The sequence below is a fragment of the Pleuronectes platessa genome, chromosome 3 (genome assembly GCF_947347685.1).
Source record: "Pleuronectes platessa chromosome 3, fPlePla1.1, whole genome shotgun sequence".
NCBI lineage: Eukaryota > Metazoa > Chordata > Actinopteri > Pleuronectiformes > Pleuronectidae > Pleuronectes > Pleuronectes platessa.
This window is the reverse complement of record NC_070628.1, coordinates 14,007,569-14,015,897: the sequence shown is the minus strand read 5'-3', so window position 1 is coordinate 14,015,897 and position 8,329 is coordinate 14,007,569. Positions and strand designations below refer to the sequence as shown.

The 8,329-nt window shown below is 41.8% G+C and overlaps 1 protein-coding gene across 6 annotated transcripts in view; it reads right to left on the bottom strand.

Moving 5' to 3' along the window:
- Nucleotides 1-543: 543 nt before the first annotated feature.
- Nucleotides 544-8,329, bottom strand: part of pax5 (paired box 5) — a 53,073-nt gene continuing 45,287 nt past the window's right edge. For all 6 annotated transcript variants that reach the window (XM_053417985.1, XM_053417984.1, XM_053417982.1 and 3 more), the window contains one exon: nucleotides 544-7,012. In XM_053417985.1, the coding sequence (XP_053273960.1) occupies nucleotides 6,930-7,012 (83 nt within the window). In that variant the 3' untranslated portion in view covers nucleotides 544-6,929. The remainder of the gene's footprint in view (nucleotides 7,013-8,329) is intronic.

Here is an 8,329-nt window from a genome sequence, read left to right as displayed (position 1 = left end):
CTTCTTACACAACCTGACACGCTTGCCTTTAGTTGGCAAGGAACCAAAATGAGCCTGGACCCGCACACAGAAAAAGGTGGCAGGCGACCAAGCCCGGACAGCACGGCCTGCTTCTCAAGCTGGCTATGTGCTGTTTTCTGTGTGTGTGGCGTGTTGTCGCCATGTCATGGCTTGTGTCCTATTATCACCCCTCTCCCCACACCTCCGCCTCCTTCCCTCACACACACACACAGACACACACACACACACACCTCTGTCCCCTCCTGGACTCGGCCAGCTGCCAAGACTGCAGCACTGGGACACTCCATTCACTCAGATCGGGTGAAGTGAGGGGGGGGGGGGGGGGGGGGAGGTTAGCTGTGTCCATCCCCTCTCTTCCAGACGCCACCGTAAAATGAGATTTGTACCTCCAGCTCTGGGAGTCTCCGATTGTCCAGTCTGAGGTCAGATGTTGAGGAATGTGACGTTTACACCGGCAATCATTTTGAGTTTGTATGTTTTGCCATCACGGTAACATTCAGCCAGAAATATCGACACAGAACCTTTAACTTTCAAAAAATTATTTTTATTCTGAAGGACCAATAAAATTATGGCAAATATTTACAAATAATTACTTCTTAGCTTCACATTACAGGTACATAAATTATATAATTCACCAACAACAGTCACTCAGGTGGACGGATGGACAGGTACACAGACCAGAGTATGAAGAGATGTGTCAAGCAAACTGCAATTGAATATTTCACAGTAAACTAAAAACCAGGAAATAAAATAACAATATTATTAACAATAGAAATATAAAAAAATAAGCATAATATCAAATTCACCATTTATTTCCAGTTTCTGAACAAAATTGGTCACAATTCAGGAACAAAAACCAAAATAAAATAAAATAACTGAAGAAAAATCAATTGATATGATATCTTTGGCAAATTTGCACTGCAGTAAATTACATTCAAATATTAAGACAACACACAACACACAAAGAGAAAAAACACCAAGTTTTTTGTTTGCAACTACTAGAAAATCGAATAAAAAACATACACGTTTTCTTAAAGAAGCATTTCTTTTACCTTTTTTTTTTTTTTTTAAATCCTCCCCTCCAGAATCTTCATTTTGTGTTTGTATCTCTAAGTCTTTTCTGATATTTATATGTTTTTTTGTACAAGAATCTATCATTTAAAACAGGCATCACAGGCTTTGGTGAATGTTACAGATATGTTTTCTTTTTGTCGCGTTTGATTTTGTAGACTAGAGACAGATGAAGTGTTTGAAACCTAATTTCACGTCTGTTTTTGTACGCTGATGTTTTTCTTTCTGTCATTTGTTTGTCTGTATATGTTTTTTTCCCCCGAAACGTCACAGATATAAATATCCCTTGAACACCCCAGATAGGAAGCCATGGACACAAAAAACTCCAGATTGTTACACGAAAGGCCACAGTAAGGTGAAAAATCATGTTTATTATTTTTTTGTCTTTTTCTTTTTGATTGAAACATCTGCTTAAAAAGCACAGTCGATTTTTGTAGGCTGAGTCGTGTGTGTTTCTCCTCTTCCACAGTTGAATAATATTAAGATGTACAGAACATTGTAACACTTCAGTATGAGATCTGTCCAGAGCCTAGTTATATCAGCAAGCATGAAACAGATTGTGCCACTAATTGCTGTCAAGATGTGATGCTGAAATCCCCTCAGGTTTTACAAAGGCAGTAGCCATCTTCATGGATTCATATTGAGATACAGTCAGGCGGTGCACACTCGGTGAGAAATCATAATAAAGAAAAAAAAACGAATTTGCATTTATTTCGCAATTTGACTTGGAACTGGGATAACAGAAATTGAGGACGCAACTGTATTTTCATGGACAGTAGACTGTGGCAGTGCTGGAAAGAAAACATCTGACCTGAAACTAGTGTTTCCTGGTGTTTTAAACTCTCCACAGCTACATGAAGAGAAAACCGAAGGTGAGATGTGATCTCATGGAATAATCTCGGCCAAATAAAGATCCAGGCAGCAATATTGCCATTGAAATGACCTCGCTTTGGCACAAAACACCCTGTTTCATTCCTATGCAGAATTCCTGACAGGACAGTGAGCATCACGTCTGAATAGATGGAGTGAAAAGTCAGAGAGGGGGGAAAGGGATTAATACGGCTGTGTGAAGAAAGAGGGAGGACTTTTAAGAGAAGGTCACAAGCCTGGAATCAACAGAATAGTTTTAATATTCCTAATCCTGGTGGTGTGGCAGTGCTACAGGAGGGGAGAGGAGGAGAGAGGGGGAAGACGATTGCAGATATGATGAGATTAGGGCTGAGGGAGGGGGAGAAAGAAGCTGGGATGAGCTTCTGATGGCACAGCAGGTTTGGCCTCCCCTGGGGAACACAGGGGCATGAGAGGAGGGGCGATCACCACTCTGCAAAGGACAAAGGGAGGGAGAGTGTGTCTGTACTTATTTGTGTGCTAGTGTGTGTCGGTGTGTGTCGGTGTGTGTGTGTGTGTGTGGCCTCTGCCTGCCTTGCTTCTTACTGTACCACCCACAATGACAGTCCCCCCCCTCCTCCCTCGTCGCTGCAGTCAATGTCACAGCTGCCAATCGAAAAAACGACTGCGGGCCGACAGGAACCCAGTCTCCCCCCACGTGAACCAGTCAGGTCAAACCAATGGCAAGGCAAGCTGTGTCACTATAGCGATGCATAGTTAACAATTAATCCCGTTAATGTATCTCTGGTGTCTTGGCTGCACCGGAGAACGGGCGCCGGGTTTAGCCTCGTTTGGAGGAGGCACGACCGGATTCACCTCCTCAAGGAGAACGGACGGTTTCAATCGATATCTCTTCACATGTACAGTAGTGTGTGTGTGTGTGTGTGTGTGTGTGTGTGTGTGTGTGTGTGTGTGTGTGTGTGTTTGTGTTTGTGAGGGGTGTAATTCAATTTGCTCTGGTTACTAAAAAAAGAATATTAATGAACAGACTTGGAATATGTCTGTTGCTAACTTGGCGCTTTATGTTTGTCTTGTGCCTTTTTCTGTGCCAGTGGGTTCTGTGTAGTCCTGTTCCATAGCTGCACACCACACATCACAGTCCTGTACGGATCTTCCCAAATTTGGACATTGCAGTCACAGACGTATACTTTATTAATAAAAGGAAGAATATTCAAATTACAAACTCAGGTATTAGTGGGAAATATCCTCTGCAACATAGAAACTGGAGATAATGATTGCAGGGTATCTGTAAGACTGTCTTCAGCTGTGCAGCTCTGTGAGGCAGCAGTGCTTTGAGCTAAATGCTAAATACATTAGCATGCTATGCCCACAGTGAGAATACTAAGACGCAATTAACAGCTGTTGTGTTTACCATGTTCTCAGTTTGTTTTGAGCAAACTAGATGAAAAATCAGGGGATCGTCAAAGTGACAACAGTTTACCCTGAAGCGAACATCTGTACACGTCAATACACGCACTCGACCAATCACGAGTCAGTGTATATATACCAGTCTATATAGTGAGTAACTCAAACTAACTTACTGGGAACATGAGCACTTGATCATACATTAATATGATAAGAATTACCTAAAATGACAGAAACCATCTTTGATAATAATTCTGACGTTTGACTGTTAACGTTTTTGCAGCACTGTGGCCAAGTCTGTTATTGACTTTAAGGAAATTAATCAATTCAAATTTGTTGTTGTTTTACAGCAGTTGTTTTTCAAGCTGGTAGACGTCAACAAATATTCTTAATCTGATGACTTTGTATTTTCAACATTATCCCGATTAGAGACTTTGAGATGCTGAATGTCCAGGTGATGGGAGATGTGCAGGACTGTGATGCACGATGCACAGTGCTAGGTCAGGGGAAGGTGGGGGTATAACAGCTCAGATGTTATTTATACAATGGAATTTATTGTCTGATGTTGGTATTGAAATAACTCTCTGCTACATATGGAAGTTTAATCTACAACCTCGTGGCAGATAGATTTTTTTAAGGAATCGCAGGGAGGGATGCTGAATCATCGTTTAGTGACTTGTGGTCAGTCAGGGGCGGTTGTTGACATATAAAACTAAAGGCACTGTCCTTGTTTTCAGCTGGTGTGGTTCAGGTTCAATAATGCCTCAGAAAGATCAAGAGATAAAGACAGAAACAAGGATTGGCTCCTTCTTGCAGGCAGCACAGCGGACGAGCAGTTAGAAGAATCTTCTTTAGAGTTGTGCTTGCACAACTTTTAAGGTCTACAAATGTAAAAGGATCCACCCTACCACTATTTCAAAATCCAGAAACAAAAAGATTCAGAAACTAACAGTTTTGTTCCGTGTTCATAGGTATACGTTTATATAGCTATATTTCATGTCTCCACTGCAGATTTGGTGCTTCCAATCTGTTAACTCGTAAAATTACACAGTAGCAATGAAGTGCTACTTGCAGCCAAACGTACCCAAAACAAACAAACAAACAAAAGATATGTAAACACTTGCAGACGATGGCTAAAACAACACCACAAACCTCTTAATCTTTTTTCTTAAAAAGAAAGTCCCATCACTAAAATCTAAAGTCAAATGTGAATAATTAAAATTGCTATCGACATTGTGACGTCTCTTCTCTTTCGCTAAGTACTGTACAAATCTTGTATGGACAGAAGTGAGACAGGAAGCTACGTACAGGTTTAGGAGGATATGGCCCTCACACAAGATCAACATGGTGGGCTCTTAAACATTTGGGAGGGATCACGGCACTGATTTCAAATCAGTGCAACAGGGCAAATCTCTCCTGCTCTGTCTGTACATTGAGCGGGTAAGGCCTCAACCCTGGTGTCATGCATTGTCACAGCGCAGAACTGTTGTAGGAGAGAAACCCCCAAAAAAAAGAAAACAGTTTCACTTGTTTTTTCACGAAAGCAAAGTTTTTATAGAAACAATTTCAGGATGTCAAACAGCACAAGGACAAGCACTCAAGAAGGGGAAGAGAGGAAATACTTCATGGTTCTAAAAGGAAGTCATAAAATGGCGCCATTAAAAGATGATTGAGTCTTTGTGCTTTTGTAGTTAGTCAGCCGATCCACTAGGGGGGGCCCATCTTTGGGGAGTTTAAAGAGAGAAAGAGAGCGAGAGAAAGAGAGAAAGAGAGGGTGACACTGTTTCCTGGCTCTTCTTCTGAATATTCAGGAAGCAGTTAAAAATGGCGTCTTATTAAGTGTCACCGGCGTCAACTGATATCAGGCAACAAACTATAAACAAGAAAATCGCAGTCAGATCACATTTATAAACAAAGACTTCTTTTCATATTGAAAGTTCTTAAGATTTCATTTTTCACTGCATCGTCGTCATCATCATCATCATCATCATCATCATCATCATCATCATCATCATCATCACTATTCTAGCACAACAGCGTGACACATATTATAAATCATTACAGGCATTCACTCTCATGGAGTGCAGCGCGGAAAAGCTTCTTAATATATTACTCTGTGTCTCCCCCATTATAAATAGCTCTTGATCAGGACTCAATCTTGGCTGGGGAGGTCGGATAGCACCTTCCTGTACAGTAGGACTCCCTGGTCGATTTGATTTTGGTCTGATGTGAACATGTTTACCTTTTTACAGTCGAGGGTTCAGATTTGATGCTGTGCTTGAGTAAAAGGCCTGTCCGTTGGTCAGTGGGTTCAGAACCACTTTGAATGCAAGTGGGGATGTTCGAGGATAGTTTTCCGTGTTATGAAACTGCAAAACTGACTGACATGGACTGATCGCTAAACCCCACCTCCAACTGAGCAACCATCATAGCTTAGCAACCGTAACTACGCACAGCAGACCTGTCGAGCTCTAGATTCCTCCACATGCCGAAGCAACGTGCATGGGGGGGGGGGGGGGGGGGGGGCTGCGGTTAGAGCAGTCTTCTATTCCCTTCCAAAACCCTCGTATTAAATATGATGTGTTTATTTACCCGATGTAATCTGGAAATGCTAGTATGTGTGGTTAACGCTGGATGGTGTGTGTATGCCCAAAGCTTGGTGCTGGAGCGGTCATCATAACGAAAAAACATTCACAGTTTTATTCTTGGGAACACAACATAGCCGGCTATTGTGTTAATGTACCATCCACAACCAGAAGAGCATGCGCAGGTTAGCCAGCTGCCTCTGCCGCTTCTTTCGCATTTGATTGGCCGCATGCGCCTAACTCAATTTTACCAGCCGGTGCCTCCATTGTCACATGAAAAGTTAGCCCCGTTGTTATTCATGAATTACAACAGTAGCAAAAGGGGGTGGGACTTAGCAAACATTTGTGAAACTCGTCGTCTCCTGATTATTAAGCACTGTGATCCCGAGGGAAATGTTTCGAATCTACGGCAGAGTGATACTGATGTGGTTGATTTTGGTCATTCTAAGTTATGAGAGTTGGATTGTCTTTACTTCACCGTAGCATGGCATAGAAAATGTATTCGATTAATGTCGGGTCATTAAAAGACTGTTTGAAAAAGTGATCTTGCTCTAAAAAGCTCAAATAATTCAAAATCGAAAAATGTACCCAAACTGAAAACATTTTACCCAGAAGATCACAGCACAGATTTTTACAGTTTCAGTTACCACTGCACTCACAGTGCATTGAACTATTGAATTTCTAGATATAGGTTGAAATTAGGATTAATGATACAAAGTCTTCATACGTTATGGTAGAGTCCAAATTTATGCATTTGTAAAATCTTTTGATCCGTCAAATATCAGTCAGATCACTGCTATTCCTGTGATGATCACAGTCATGTACCGTATGTCTATGCTGAAACCCAACAATGCTTTTGTTGGTGCAGCTGTCCGTCAAAGAAGATTCAAATTTCACTGACGTCAAACATGTGTGTGTAGGCAGGCGTGTACTGAGCAGTGATGGTGCTATTCATCCCTCCCTTCCTCCCTCTCCTCTTCCTCCTCTCAATAGGACGGGTCAGTGGCGGTCGTAGGCGGAGGCTGTTGCCGTGGCTGCAGGGCCTGTCCCCCGTGATGTTGCACTGTAGTAGTACGGTGATCCTGGGAAGAAACACAGACCCATGTTTTATTTCATTTGCTTAAGGGTTCAGCAAAAGACACATATTGCAGAATAAGTGTGTTTAAGGATGAGTCCAATTTGGTTCAACCTGGGAACTGTTATTATAGTAAGCCTAATTTCTATTGGTTAAGGTAATATCGTGCTCAACAAATGAACATTGCGACATTCATTAAACAAAGACCACTGTTTAACCAGATTATTTGAACCTGCAGTTATCGAATGTTAAAACAAGCACAAAGAGAAACAAAAGAGTGACGTTGTTTCTAAAACCAAAACAATGAGCTAAAAAACAGACTCAAGGAGAGTGAATCAGATAATAATTAATTCTGCCAAGGAGGACTTTTTTGTTTATTAGTTTGTCACCAGGAATATGCTTATAAACAGATTCCCATGAAACTTGGTGGAAGGTTGGGCAAGTACAATGTTGGTGTGAATCTGGACAAGGTGGTGGAATCAGGAACATTGCAAGACAGTTTATTAGTTTTTAACATTTTCACCAGTTCCCCAAAGAATAATTCATAGATCTTGATTAAAAACATCAGACATACTTAGGGGACTGGTATCTATGAGTGTGTGGATCCAAATAAAAATCTGAATCTAGCAGATTTCAATTTGACTCTATAGGGGGAGCTGAGATATTGTAATGTGGCCTTAAGCCTTGTTTGAATTCCAGGGGGGGGGCTTGTTGGGCGTTGGTGAAGGTATGCGCTCTACTGAGTGTCATCCTCTGTCTCTGTGGAGTCGACTGTCATGTGGCTCTGCTTGTGTCTCTGTCCCTATTACTCTTCGGAAGCAATGACATTGCAACCGCGGATCTCAGCACAATTTATTTTATCAGAGACAGGAATGACGTTTAAAACGAAGAAACTTGGAGCCGAGTTGTAATGAATCAGAATGATCCTTTAAATATGAGGGTTACCGAAATCCAGGGTAAATGTGGAATGAGCAAGATTATATTTGACTGTGAACATGAATAGTGAAAGGCAGGGGGGAGATGACACGAACCGATGAAGCTAATGACAGAAGAAATTAGTCTCCCTTTCATGTTAAAACCAATAAAAAGGACTCGGTTGACTTCCTTACGCTTCCCCTCTCTCTCTCTCTCTCTCTCTCTCTCTCTCTCTCTCTCTCTCTCTCTCTCTCTCTCTCTCTATCGCTCTCTCTCTCTCTCTCTCTCTCTCCAACACACAAACACCCTGAGAGACTCACACAGGATCTAAGTGACAGTCTAAGATGACACACTGAGTACAGCTCTACTACCACTGATCCCCTGAGTCTATTCTCTCCTCAGGGAAGAG